The 13,645-nt window shown below is 53.2% G+C and overlaps 4 protein-coding genes across 11 annotated transcripts in view; 2 read left to right on the top strand and 2 right to left on the bottom strand.

The window, feature by feature from the left end:
* The window catches only part of NRL (neural retina leucine zipper), a 76,052-nt gene that overhangs the window by 7,749 nt on the left and 54,658 nt on the right, over positions 1-13,645 (top strand). The gene's annotated exons all lie outside the window — the stretch shown is intronic.
* Positions 2,103-4,756, top strand: EMC9 (ER membrane protein complex subunit 9). 6 transcript variants are annotated; one of them, XM_050797513.1, is made up of 6 exons: positions 2,103-2,295; positions 2,417-2,626; positions 2,768-2,844; positions 3,905-4,176; positions 4,267-4,361; positions 4,525-4,756. In XM_050797513.1, exons 2-6 carry the CDS (start codon positions 2,478-2,480, stop codon positions 4,709-4,711), a joined length of 780 nt encoding a protein of 259 aa, XP_050653470.1. In that variant the 5' UTR covers positions 2,103-2,295; positions 2,417-2,477; the 3' UTR covers positions 4,712-4,756. The 6 variants fall into 6 exon arrangements, with proteins under 6 accessions (XP_050653470.1, XP_050653473.1, XP_050653474.1 ...); XM_050797516.1 differs by having other exon boundaries at positions 3,932-4,176; XM_050797517.1 differs by having other exon boundaries at positions 4,107-4,176.
* PSME1 (proteasome activator subunit 1) lies at positions 3,294-7,880 on the bottom strand. 2 transcript variants are annotated; one of them, XR_007727304.1, is made up of 13 exons: positions 7,413-7,717; positions 6,697-6,729; positions 6,512-6,574; positions 6,287-6,397; positions 6,153-6,198; positions 5,921-6,018; positions 5,603-5,671; positions 5,457-5,524; positions 5,320-5,374; positions 5,159-5,245; positions 4,245-4,345; positions 3,867-3,991; positions 3,294-3,473 (listed from the first exon to the last, which is right to left on the bottom strand). XR_007727304.1 is itself a non-coding variant. In XM_050797518.1 (12 exons), the coding sequence occupies exons 2-12, from the start codon at positions 7,449-7,451 to the stop codon at positions 4,905-4,907; spliced, it is 750 nt and encodes a 249-aa protein (XP_050653475.1). In that variant the 5' UTR covers positions 7,452-7,467; positions 7,795-7,880; the 3' UTR covers positions 4,759-4,904. The 2 variants fall into 2 exon arrangements, 1 of the variants encoding a protein (XP_050653475.1); XM_050797518.1 differs by lacking the exons at positions 3,294-3,473; positions 3,867-3,991; positions 4,245-4,345 and adding exons at positions 4,759-4,985; positions 7,795-7,880 and having other exon boundaries at positions 7,413-7,467.
* On the bottom strand, positions 10,836-13,338 carry FITM1 (fat storage inducing transmembrane protein 1). Its single transcript, XM_050797493.1, has 2 exons — positions 11,856-13,338; positions 10,836-11,474 (listed from the first exon to the last, which is right to left on the bottom strand). Exons 1-2 carry the CDS (start codon positions 12,119-12,121, stop codon positions 10,862-10,864), a joined length of 879 nt encoding a protein of 292 aa, XP_050653450.1. The 5' UTR covers positions 12,122-13,338; the 3' UTR covers positions 10,836-10,861.

Here is a 13,645-nt window from a genome sequence, read left to right on the forward strand (position 1 = left end):
CATTCATTCAAAAAGCATTTATTGAGGTGGCACCTATGTCCAGACTGAAGATGAATGTGGTGGGAAAGGGTGGGTGTCATGACTTAGATGCCCACTGTAATTTTTTTTTTTTTTTTTTTTTTGAGACGGAGTCTCGCTCTGTCACCCAGGCTGGAGTGCAGGGGCCGGATCTCAGCTCACTGTAAGCTCCGCCTCCCGGGTTTACGCCACAGCCTCCCGAGTAGTTGGGACTACAGGCGCCCGCCACCGCGCCCGGCTAGTTTTTTGTATTTTTAGTAGAGACGGGGTTTCACCGTGTTAGCCAGGATGGTCTCCATCTCCTGACCTCGTGATCCGCCCGCCTCGGCCTCCCAAAGTGCTGGGATTACAGGCTTGAGCCACCGCGCCCGGCTTTTTTTTTTTTTTTCTTTTGAGATGGAGTCTCACTTTGTCACCCAGGCTGGAGTGCAGTGGCACGATCTCGGCTCACTGCAAGCTCTGCCTCCTGGGTTCATGCCATTCTCCTGCCTCAGCCTCCCAAGTAGCTGGAATTACAGGCGCCCGCCAGCACGCCCCGCTAATTTTTTGTATTTTTAGTAGAGATGGGGTTTCACCGTGTTAGCCAGGATGGTCTCGATCTCCTGACCTCGTGATCCGCCCGTCTCAGCCTCCCTAAGTGCTGGAATTACAGGCGTGAGCCACTGTGCCCAGCCAGCCCACTGTAATCTTAAGAGGTCCTCCAAAGGAACAGTGTGGGGATTGTTACATGCCATGACAGCCATGCAGATAACCTGTATTTTGGAATGTAACAGTATTATTTTCATCCAGAGGTCTCAGGAATTAGTGGAAGAGATGGCATTTGCAAAGAGCCCTTATGGGAATAATAAGGCTTTGGATAGACAAGGGGAAAGTTCTGTGGCCAACATCAGGAATGAAGAAAGAAGGAATCCTTATCAGTTTAGGAAAAGGCTAGAAGGAGAATGAGGTTTCACTGGGACAACTATGGAGAACTATGGATGAATGATTGGACTCCTTTTTTTTTTTTTTTTTTTTTTTTTTTTTTTGAGATGGAGTCTTGCTCTGTCGCCCAGGTTGGAGTACAATGGCATGATCTTGGCTTACTGCAACCTCCGTCTCCCGGGTTCAAGCAATTCTCCTGCCTCAGCCTCTTGAGTAGCTGGGAGTACAGGCGTGTGCCACCACACCTGGCTAAGTTTTTGTATTTTTAGTAGAGACGGGGTTTTGCTATGTTGGCCAGGCTGGTCTTGAACTCCTGACCTCAGGTGATCCACCCACCTCGGCCTCACAAAGTGCTGGCACTGCAAGGCGTGAACCACTGCTCCTGACCTGGACTTCTTCTTAAGGGCTGGGAGGGAAAAAAATAATGCTTCCAAGGCATTGTGGTGAAGGAAATACACCGCAGGACATTATGGGAAAGATTCATCTGTAAGTTTTTCTTACTGTCCTCCCCTACACCCCCTTCAGCCAATCACTGTCTTTATCTCTGCTTTTCAAGATTCAGCCCTGGGCTGAAGACAAGGGTTCCTTTGCTGTGATCTTGCTATAAACTCCATGGGATTGTTCTTTAATTCAGGGCCTTATCCTGTCATAAAATATGAGATAAGAACGTGCTGCGAAGCACTGGACAGGCTGGAAGCCTGCCCCCATACATATCTCATTAAAACCTTAAAGGAACATGGGCAAAAGATAAACCAAGGGCAAGAAAACCTGCAGTCGCGAAGGTAACACGGATCATTAGTGACAGAGCCGATCTAGAGTACAGATCCACTCGTCCCATAATAGGCGCAAGGCGGTCTGCTTTGCCCGCAGCCCTTCGGAATACCCGGCTACGGGTTAGCGCTCCATCCCCGGGGCTCCGCGGAGCCGGTGGTGGTGGGCAACACAGGTTAACAGGCAAAGCCAACCAGCAACGAGAGCGGAAGTCGGGGAACCTAGCCAATAAGAGTTCGGGCAATTTTCTTTGCTTCACAATGGCGGGTTCTTTCCAGTCCGCTGGAGACAAAGGCGGGGCAAAGTTGGGGTGCGGCCGCTGATTGGACAAATTGAAAGCCTTTAGCCCTATCAAGGAGCACCATGTGGGCGGGACTTCAGGTGCCAGTTCTGCAGGGAGCTGCAGCTTGCCCTGTCTCCCAGGCAGGCGCTGAGTCGCAACCGCCAGCTAGGGGCTCGGGAAGGCGGGGCTCGGATGCAATCGGGACCTCCTCCTGGGCTGGGCTTCGGGCGGACTCCCGGACCCCGGGCGCCGGGAGCCGGCGGGCTACCTGCGAGTCGAGTTAGCGTTGTCGCCGAACCGAAGTGAGAGGGCACGGGGAAGGGTCAAAGAGGGTGCCGAAGCGCTGGAAGGAGCTTCACGGACGCGAGCTAGGCACCGGCTCGCCTAATTCGGCACTAATCCGGCTTGCTGCTTCCCGGCTAGGCCCCGCTCGCCATGGGGGAGGTGGAGATCTCGGCCCTGGCCTACGTGAAGATGTGCCTGCATGCTGCCCGGTACCCACACGCCGCAGTCAACGGGCTGTTTCTGGCGCCAGCGCCGCGGTCCGGAGAATGCCTGTGCCTCACCGACTGTGTGCCCCTCTTCCACAGCCACCTGGCCCTGTCCGTCATGTTGGAGGTCGCCCTCAACCAGGTGCCTCCGTTGGATGCCCATCCCCCACCGCGAACCCACCCAACACCCCAGCCCAAGTTAATCCCCGGTCCCTTGGCAGCAGTGCGCATCCACAAAGCCAGCGGCACAATTTAATTACTGATGGCCCCTTTCCCACGACAGGTGGATGTGTGGGGAGCACAGGCCGGTCTGGTGGTGGCTGGTTACTACCATGCCAATGCAGCTGTGGACGACCAGAGGTGAGTGGCGTAGCCAGAGGAAGAAGGAAAGGATTATGGGGGGTTGCGGGTTGGAGGAATAGAGGGCGAGGATGCGTGGGGCATTGGGTGGAGGGGGGCGCACAAGATGAACCAAGGTCATTCCTTCTATCTTTCCTTCATCAAACGCTTAGGAGCAGGGGTTTTACACCAGGCACTATGCTGGGTACTGGAGTGAGGAAATATAAAGATGAATAGGACAGAGCCCTGCTCTGGAGTGCCGTTTCGGCGGGGAGGACAACTGTGTATCAACAGATTGATTTTTTTTTTTTTTTGAGACGGAGTCTCGTTCTGTCGCCCAGGCTGGAGTGCAGTGGCGCAATCTCGGCTCACTGCAACCTCCACCTCCTGGATTCAGGATTCTTCTGCCTCAGCCTCTCGAGTAGCTGGGATCACAGATGAGCGCCACCATGCCTGGCTTTTTTAAATTATTATTTTTATTTTTTTGTTTTTAGTAGAGATGGGGTTTCGCCATGTTGGCCAGGCTGGTCTAGAACTTGACCTCAGGTGATCCACGAGCTTCAGCCTCCCAAAGTGCTGGGATTACAGGCGTGAGCCACCACTCCTGGCCAACAGACTGATCTTGCTTTAACTGAGGTGTCCCCCAGGTGCTGAAAGAACAGAGAAATCCCAACCAGCAACTTCAAAAATAAGGCAGTTTCCTTATATATATAGGAAAAGACAATTGTATATATATATAAATCATATACATGAAGCAGATTAGAGATACTGTTTTGTAATTTGCGTTTCTCCCTCACTTAATAAATACTTGACATCATCCCATTTCCACAGCAAGATCTACCTTTCCCTAACAACTGTATAGTCTGAATATGGATGTACTATGATTTATTTAATGCTTCAAACATTGAGGTTGTTTCCAATGTTTTATTACAGACACTGTCCTATTATTACCGTAAATTCTTTATAAGTAGAATTTCTGGGTTAGCATATGTATAGTATGTAGTATGTATACAGTTTCAATTTGGATGGTTATGCCAAATTACCTTCCAAAAAGACCACCTTTGGTTTCCACTCTCACCAGCAGTATCTGAGCACCTGTTTCCCACAGCACTCAAGCATCAAGCAGTCGTACATCAAGCATCCAGCAGGCCCGATCCCCGCAGGCCACCTACAGGGAAAGGCCACAGCTGCGCCCACATCTATGAGACCTGGGAGGCCCAGCTCAAATGGATGGGTTTTGCCCACAGTTGGCTCCTCACTCCTCTGATCTTCCCTCTACACAGCCCTGGGCCCCTGGCCTTGAAAATTGCTGGGCGAATTGCAGAATTCTTCCCTGATGCAGTACTTATTATGGTGAGACTTGGGTTTCTGGGTGGGGAGGTGAAAAGAAAGTAGGGTGAGGGGACCCTTGAAACTCTCACTTGCCCTTCTTTGTCCACTCAGTTGGATAATCAGAAACTGGTGCCTCAGCCTCGTGTGCCCCCGGTCATCGTCCTGGAGAACCAAGGTCTCCGCTGGGTCCCTAAGGATAAGAACTTGTGAGTACCCCACTCCCTCTCTCTCTTCTTAGAAGCCCAAGATTCCTGGGTCTCCTCTGTCCTTGGCCCTGCCCCAAGGGTCTTTCTCTAGACCCAATCTCTGTCAAGTCTGTGTCTGGCCCCACTACTTGCTGTTTGACCTCCATGGGGGTTGCTATTTCAGAGTGATGTGGAGGGACTGGGAAGAGTCACGGCAGATGGTGGGAGCTCTACTGGAAGATCGGGCCCACCAGCACCTTGTGGACTTTGACTGCCACCTTGACGACATCCGGCAGGACTGGACCAACCAGTGGCTCAACACTCAAATCACCCAGTGGGTTGGTCCCACTAATGGAAATGGAAATGCCTGAGCCAGGGCCAGCAGGGTCCAGATCCAATAAAGAGACTTGGGCTGATGGGCAGTGGTATAACTATATTTATTGTGCCTGGGAGGCAAGATGAGGGAAAAATCTCAACAGAAGCAAGTTTGGGGAAAATCTGGAGTCCCCAGTAAAAAGTAGGAAGGTCTCTGCTGTACCCATCCCAGAATGGGAGAGAGGGCTCTCAATAGATCATTCCCTTTGTTTCTCCCCTGGGCTTCTTGAGCTTCTCGAAGTTCTTCAGGATGATGTCATATAACACAGCCTACAGGGCCAGGGAGGAGTGGAGGTCAGTCAGAGGCCTCCAGTGGCTCTGTGCCCCATTTCTAGCCTTGTGGAGAAGCTGCGCTTTGTCACCCTTTACCCCCAGCCTGCAGGGTCAGGGAGTGTGTGGCCTGGGAAAGCTGCCTCTGCCCACCCCTGCCCTCGCCTCCTCACATAAGCATTGCGGATCTCCATGACCATCAGCCGGATGTCCCGGTACTCTGCCTCATCCAGCTCGTGCACCAGCTGCCGATAATCACCCTGTGGGAAGCTCGGGTCAGGCCTGACCTTACATGAGTCCTTCCCTCATGCACCCTGACCTAGGCCTCACCTACCACATGGGGCTGCTTGGCTGCTTTAGTCACTGCATCACCACGCTCAGAGAAATACCTGTGGAAGGAGAAGTGTGTATGGAGTAGAAGAAGGAGGTCTCTGTCCCAAAACAGACAGTGTGTACATGGGTGTCACTCACTTAGAGATTTGGGTGTGGAAGCCTTCTAGCTTGGTGTGGAGGCTGGTCATCAGCTCAAACACCTTCTCCTAGGGAAAAAAAGCAAGGGGGAAAGTAGAAGGAAGCATGGACTAGAAAAGAGCAGGGAAGTGGGGCAGCGCTCTCACCTGGACAGCCACTCCAAAATTGTTACCATCCTCAATCCGAGGTATCTGCAGCTGCAACCAGGTGGTGACCTGGGAAGAGGGAATGGCGTAATGCCACATCAGCCCTCTATCCAATTCCGTTTCATATCCTCCCTTGCTTCCCTCCCCACACTGGGTGGAGGCATGCCAGGTCTCTCCTGAGCCTCAGAGCCCGGACTTCTGGTTTCACTTGCTGTGCCCTCTCTTGCTAAAACCTGGCATGTGCCAGGCCCTAAATGGCAGGGACTAAGAGGACAATGGTTTGACTTAAAGCCTGAGAGTTGAAGGGGGAGAGCCTACCAGGTTGAGCTGCTCAATGACATCCTTGATCTCAGGCTTCAAGCGCTGCAGAAGGACCAAGATCTTTTCATTGCAGTTCACTGGGCCACAGGGAGGACCTAGAGAGTGAGCAATGGGTCAGTCACATGATTGAGCCTGTGTGAGGGTTGAAGGGGAGAGTAGAAAGAAATCCTTAGGAGGAGCTCCTGTGGGTGGGACTCAAGTCTCTTCCCACAATTGTGGTTTCAAGTACCTTTGTCTTCATCCTCCCCCTTCTTCTTTTCATCCTTGTCTTCCTTCTGCAGAAAAAGAGGGGCTCATGAGAGTCAGGACTAAGGTTGATTACCCCCATAGTTGGATCCCTTCTCCCAGGTCTTCCCAGCTTGCCTCCTGCTGTTTCTTCCGTTCCTCTTTCTCTTTCTCCTTGACTGGATCAGGCACTGGGATGTCCAACGGGGCCTTCAGATTGCTCAGGTTGGCTTCATTGAGAGCTGGCTCCTGGTGTAGGGTGGGAGGAGGGCTGGAGGTGAGGGGGTTCCTTTCACCTCACTCTCACAGCCCCTGACCCTTCTCTTGGCCTTTACTCCCTAGCTCCCTGCCCAGCCGCGGTACCTTTAAAAATGCATCCAGCTCAGAAATCTTCTTGGGGAAATAGCTCCCGAGCAGGTTCTCTGTCTGTGTGTGAGGTGGGATGGAGAAGGATGGGAGTCAGCATCAAATGCCCATCCTAGGTGGTGAGGCAGGGTTGAGCAGTAGGAGTTGGGCAGGGGTGGGGCCGCTGATGGGGCATGTCTTACCTTGGTACAGAGGTCTTCACGAAACACATCCACCTGTGGGGCACATGCATCTCTTCAGAAACTTGGCTTTAAGGCCAGTTCATTTGAGGACAGTTCCCTTAGGGTTATGTAGGGCCTGACCTGGGGAAGGGTGGAGGGGATCCCTCTAAGGCCAGACCTGAAGAAAGCGAGATGGATGCCTGTGGGGTGGGTTGGGGTGGTGGAGGAGTGGAACTCTGCAGACCTGGATCTACGGAGAGTGGAATGGGTATCCCTAGGGCTGGATACGGGGGATGAGAACATTCCTGGCAGTGAAGGGCCAGTGGTTCACGTGAGACCAGATCCCTGGGGTCGCCTGGCAGGTGTGAGGAGGGGTGCTGAGAGCCCTCTGCGAGCAGGACAGGGACGGGGTGGGCCCCGGGACCCTCCCTAAGGGAAAGGCCACGAGGTAGCTGGGGCAGTCCCGCATCCAGTCTGTGTGTGGCCCCGGCTCCAGGCCAGCGGAGTTCCCCTCCACGCCAGCTCTCCGCTTCACCTCACCCCACAGAACCACGGCCGCCTCGCCTGTCCCCGCAGGCAGCAGTCACCGCCCTCCCCGGGGCGCAGGTGCTCCGGGAGCGCCAGCTCGGCGGACTGCCCCTGACTTGTGTGGGAGTCTAGGGGGCGGGTCGGGGATGCCCCCGGCCGCTCGAGCCACGCCTCCCCAGTGGGCCCTTTCTAGACCCCGCGGCGCTCACCTTGGCTTGGGCCTCGGGCTGGACCCTGAGCGTGGCCATGACCGGGACGGGGGGCCTAGCGCCGCACGAGGAGCGGAGTGGGCACCGCGAAGGGAAAGCGAAAGCGGCGCTCGCACCACTCACGGCCTTCCTGGGTAGTGGGGCGGGGAGGGCTGGAGGAGGCGGGGTCAGCCCGGCCAGGGAGAGGTGCAGTGCAGCAGAGGAGGGCGGCGGGTGCGGCTCCCCCTAGCGCGCACAGGCTGCCTCGCGAGGGCCAGTTTCCAGCCTCCCCACCCCCGCCGGCCGGGTCCCCGCCTCCCCGCCCTCCTCTCGTCCCCGCCTCCCGCCTCCCGCCTCCCGCCTCCCGCCTCCCGCCTCCCGCCTCCCGCCTCCCGCCTCTCGCCACTCGCCGCCCGCCGTCCGAGGACGCCGGGTCCTCCCATCGTCTAGTCTAAGCCAGTCTCTCCGCGCCCCGCCCTCCACCTTCCGCCTCCCAACTGGCTCCCCACCTGCTCTCTTCTTCCCCTGCTCCGCCTGGGACAGATAAGTCTTACTTAGGGCTCTTCTGTCTTTCCCCAGAGATGGAATAAGACCTGGCCTCTCCTAGCCTTGCTAGCGTGGGCCTCTGGCTCTGCCGACATCCTCCGCACCTGTAGCAACACCGGCACCAGAGCCGACAGCATCCCTATCCAAGCCCGGACCAGCTCTCTCCTGGACCACCGCGGCATATGCCATTCTACAGCCCACTCTCACAGAGCAGCGGGTTCATGCCTCTGTCTGGCTTAAAACCCTTTCTCAGCTGCCTGTTGACCTTAGAATGAAATCCAAAAGGCTGTTGCAGCTGTCTCCCCTTTAAGTTCACTTTCTACTACTTGCCCCTTCATTCATTACACTTGCAAATACTCGGGCTATTTGTTTCCCAAATGTGTCATGTTCATTCCTGCCTCAGGGCCTTTGCCCTTGCTAATAATCCCTTTGTCTAAAACACACTTACCCTGGGTGTTGTCATTCGGTTCTCAGTTTAGGTGTCACCTCTTCAGAGACAACTATTTTCATCATCCTCTATAAGGAACCTCCCTCCAAATCCATTACAAATCAGCCTGTTTTAGTACATTCATAGCATTTATCTCTGATATTAGCCCGGTTTTTTTTTTTTTTCTCCCCAGGATAATTCACTGATTTAAACCAGCAAACTGTGTGTGTGTGTGTGTGTGTGTGTGTGTGTGTTGGGGGACAGAGTCTCACTCTGTCGCCCAGGGTGGAGTGCAGTGGCACGATCTCAGCTTACTGCAACCTCCACCTGCTGGGTTCAAGCGATTCTCCTGCTTCAGCCTTCGCAGTAGCTGGGACTACAGGCGCGTCCCACCACGCTCGGCTATTTTTGTATTTTTAGTAGAGATGGGGTTTCACCATGTTAGCCAGGATGGACTCAATATGCTGACCTCGTGATCCGCCCGCCTCGGCCTCCCAAAGTGCTGGGATTACAGGCATGAGCCACTGCGTCTGGCCAGCTTTTTCTATAAAGAGCCAGAGAGTAAATTGTAGGCTTTATGGGCCTTACAGTGTCTGTCTACTCAACTCTACCATTGTAGCAGGAAAGCTGCCATATGTAAATGAATTAGTATGGTGAGATCAATAAAACTTTACAGACACTGGACTGAATTTCATGTAATTTTTTCCTGTAATAAAATATTCTTTTTCTTTTGCTTTTCCAACCATTAAAAAATGTAAAAACGGCCGGGCACAGTGGCTCATGCCTGTAATCTCAGCACTTTGGGAGGCCAAAGTGGGCAGATCACTTGAGGTCAGGAGTTCGAGACCAGCCTGGCCAACATGGTGAAACCCTGTCCCTACTAAAAATACAAACACTAGACAGGTGTGGTGGTGGGGGCCTGTAATCCCAGCGACTCGGGAGGTTGAGGCAGGAGATCACTTGAACCTGGGAAGTGAGCCAAAATTGCACTCCAGCCTGGGCAACAGAGTGAGACTCTGTCTCAAAATAATAATAATAATAATAATAAAAACGTAAACAACGTTTTACCTTTTTCTTTTTAAAAAGTTTTTGTAGAGACAGGGTCTCACTATCTTGCCCAGGCTAGTCTCAAACTCCTGGGCTCAAGTGATCCTCTTGCCTCAGCCTCCCAAAGTGCTGGGATTACACTGCTATCACCGCCAGGTCTCTGCCTTAAAAAAAATATATATATATATATATATATACACACACACACACACACACACACACATATATATATATATAATTATTTAATTATTAGCTCGCAGGTCATACAGAAACTGGCCACAGGAAGGTTTAGCCAAAGTTTGCTAATTCCTGGTTTAGAGGATAGATGATATACCCATATTGCCTAGCTTTGTAATCATGGCTCCTCTGTTTATTAATTGTGAACAAGTTACTTAACCTCTGTGTCTCAGTGTTTGCAACTGCACAATGGGAACACTACTATCTCATTTTTTTTTTTTTCCAATCAAGATCAGTACAACTTACCTCATACTTTTATTGTTGTGGGGACCAAATGTGTTTTTTTTTTTTGAAACAAGAGTTTCGCTCTTGTTGCCCAGGAGGGAGTGCAGTGGCGCGACCTCAGCTCGTTGCAACCTCCGCCTCCCAGGTTCAAGCGATTCTCCTGACTCAGCCTCCCAAGTAGCTGGGATTACAGGCGCCTGCCATCATGCCTAATTTTTTTTTTGTTTATATTTTTAGTAGAGATGGGGTTTCACCATGTTGGTCAGGCTGGTTTTGAACTCCTGACCTCAAGTGATCTGCCCACCTTGGCCTCCCAAAGTGCTAGGATTATAGGCGTGAGCCACTGCGCCCGGCCGTATGTGTCAACTTTTATGAAGAACTTACAGACACTTAGAAAAGTGCCTGGCAGAGTAAACGCAGTGCAAGTGTTTTGCTATTATTTGTGTGTCTATTATCTGCCCTCCCCAGTTAGCGCATATGCCTCCAAACAGCAGAAATCTTGTTTTATTTACATGGCATAGAACTATGCTAAGCTCAATAAACATTTGTTAAATAGATGAGCACATACAGACCCCCTACGGGGAAGACAGGGTAGGAAGAGTCCCTGAGAGGAGTGCCCAGATAGGTAGGCCCCTGAAGAGGGAGAGTGGAGATTCAGTGGAGAAGGCAGGAAAAACAATCAAACAGGCTGGAAATGGAGCAACTACTCAGCAAGAATGATGCCCACACCTGAGGGCACCATTACCTGCGTTAGAAGCACCATTCCTGGATATCTCAGTCCCCAGATAGCTTAAAGTTTGCAAAAACTAGGAGACTGAAAGGACAGCTGGAGGGATGGAGGTCAAGCATAAGGAAGGACATTCAAGGTTGATGAGAGCAAGGAATGGCTGGGAAATCCTAGTGACTACCAGACCCTCTTCCCACCCTTTCAAGGACCCAACCAAATGATGAGAGGAGCCAGAGCCAGGCCCGATGGCTTTTATTTCTTTCAGTTATGCTTGCGGCTGGAGTGGGGACGGGGGAAAAGCCCATGGCCTGGACTCCCTGGAGACCAGGGCTGATGATACCAGCTGCCATAGGTGAGGTACCAGGCGAAGGTGCCCACTGCGGCACCCACCACCTTGTGAGTGTACTGGTGGAAATAGATGACAGTACAGAGCAGCAAGAAGTTCCAGAGGCCCAGCAGCAGCACGTTCAACAGGAAGACAAGGCGCAGGGGGGCGCCAGCAGGCAGCCCATGGGCCAGGTACTTGGCGAACACAGCTGCTTCCTCTGCCATAAGCAGGCAGCAGAAGGTGAGCAGGAAGGTGTGGGAGGAGACCGTGTAGCCCCGCCACTGGTGGCCAGCCGCCAGGCAGCTGCGGCGGTCAGGCAGCTCGTGGAGCAGCAGACCCTGGGGCAGTGGCTCGAAGCAGGAGCCAGTCAGGTCCTCGATGAGCAGGAAGGCTCGGCCAGCTCCCCGCCACACGGCTGCTCCCACCACCAGTCGGCTCAGGTGTCTGGCAGTTACTGCCACGCGCCGTGTAGCCAGAAACACCACCAGCAACACAAAGCCCCCTAGGAAGGTGCATGTCCAGCCCCAGGCTGAATTCACAAATTTTCTGTGGGCAAAGAGGGGAGACTATTGAGACCCCAAGCGCCATCTCCCACCCTGGTCTGTGCTCCCATCACTGCACTCTCCCCAACCCTACACATCACCACTGGTTCTCTCCTTGCCGTACCCTTTACAGCCCCCAGTCATTTAAACTTTGCCATCTCCTTGGAGGACCATTCAGCATTCCAGGGTACATATTTCCTCTTTAGTCCTGTTCCTGACTTCCCCTATACCCCAGGGTTCTGTTCCCTTCCCCCTCCCCTGACCTTCTCCTCAACCTCCTAGCCTATTTTTAGTGTTCAGACTGGCAGGAGGACAGAAGCCTGGAGAAGGGAGCTAGGATCCCAGAGTGCGGGGACCCAGCTCCCACAGCCTTGAGTGGACTCACATGTTGAAGAAGTTGCCGTGGCTGGCGAAGATAGTCCGAGGGTTGACATGGAACTGCAGAAGGGGCCCAAAGATGACCACTGCTGCCAGCCAGGCATGGTAGAGGCGCCGTAAGCAGGGGCTGCCCAGAAGGCGGGCGGCCTGTTCGCTTCCAAAGTACAGCAAGGCAGAGGCCACCCAGAGAAGCACCTTGACCAGGCAGCCCAGCAGTGCCCGGATTCGGGCCCCGGCCCCCAGCCCTGCCCCCACCACCGGCCCCCGCTCCATGTTCCCTCCCCTCCCCACTAGCTGCTTGCTCTGCTGGGCAGCTGAGGAGGGGCTGATGGGGCCCCCCCGGACAAGGATAGGCAGTGACAGGTGTGGCAGACACAAGGCAGAGCCCTGTTGGCAGCTGGCAGGTGGGGGAGAGGGGCGGGGGGCAGTAAGGGGCCAGGGTGGAGGTCTGCCACGTCAGCAGGGTCCTGGCCTTGGGTGTGTGGTAGCATGTGTCCTAACAGCAGTCTGTGTCCTTTCCTGTTAGTCCTGTGTCCTCGGCTCCAACCATGTTCCAGTTCATGTCTCAGGGCCAGCTGTTCAGGGCTGTCCTTGTCCATAGTCTGCCAGGGTCTGCCAAAGTCCCTCTCCACCCACCCCTACTTTACCATTTGCTCCACAGGGAAATCAGAGGTCATGAAGATAAAACTAACCAAACCTTGAAAGTCGTTTTTTAAAAACAGCTGTCAGTCTTATCATCAGTATGATCTAGCCCTTCTTCTGGGGTTCTGAGCACAAGACCCTACCAACAGCAGGATGCCACAAGGTGGCTGTGCACAGCACTGTGGCCACCTTAGGCCTTGGGAGGCAGATCAGCAGGGGTATCCACTTCAGCGCTCTGTGACCCCAGCAGCTTGGGTCTGCCTTAGTTCCTGTCTGGATTGAGGGTCTCTAAGGGACTAGTTTGGTCTAGGGCTGCTGTGTAAACTGGCGGTTTCATCTGTTGATTACGTTGACCCTCAGATCCCTAAAGATTAGGTTTACTCCCAGGTGACAGGGGTAGAGGAGACCCTAAAAGGGCAATTGCCAGACAGGAGTCAGTTGAAACCTTAAGTTCCATCCTCCAACCAACTAGCCTGGACTTCAGGGCTCTCCATGCAAGCCTGCCCTCCCAGTCTGACTGCTGAGGTGGCAGCAGCAGGGTAGAGAGCCACCTACCCACAGAGAGTGCCTGTTAGTCAGTAACTATTTCGAGATCACTTTTTCTTTCTTCCTCATTCCTCAAAACCAGTGGTGGGATTTCAGAGCTCAGCGGAAGTAGTGGAAGCAATGAGCAAACAAGGACATCCGAGTTCTGGACCCAACTGTGTGACTTCAGGAAAACCAATGAACCCTCTTCAGTCCTCAGTAAATCAATTTCCTTTATAAATTGGTCAAGACAGATTGGATAATCAATTAGATTCTTTCCAGATCCTAAAGCCCATACCTTGGAATAGACCTTCAATGAACCCTATAAAAGAATTTTGAACTAGGCTGGGCGCGGTGGCTCACACCTATAATCCCAGCACTTTGGGAGGCTGAGGCAGGTAGATTGCCTGAGGTCAGGAGTTCGAGACCAGCCTGGCCAACACAGTGAAACCCTATCTCTACTAAAAATAAAAAAATTAGCTGGGCGCGGTGGTGGGCGCCTGTAATCCCAGCTACTCTGGAGGCTGAGGCAGGAGAATCACTTGAATCCGGGAGGCGGAAGTTGCAGTGAGCCGAGATTATGCCATTGCACTCCAGCCTGGGCAACAGGAGTGAGACTCCGTCTTAAAA

This window comes from Macaca thibetana, chromosome 7 (genome assembly GCF_024542745.1).
Source record: "Macaca thibetana thibetana isolate TM-01 chromosome 7, ASM2454274v1, whole genome shotgun sequence".
Classification (NCBI taxonomy): Eukaryota; Metazoa; Chordata; class Mammalia; order Primates; family Cercopithecidae; genus Macaca; species Macaca thibetana.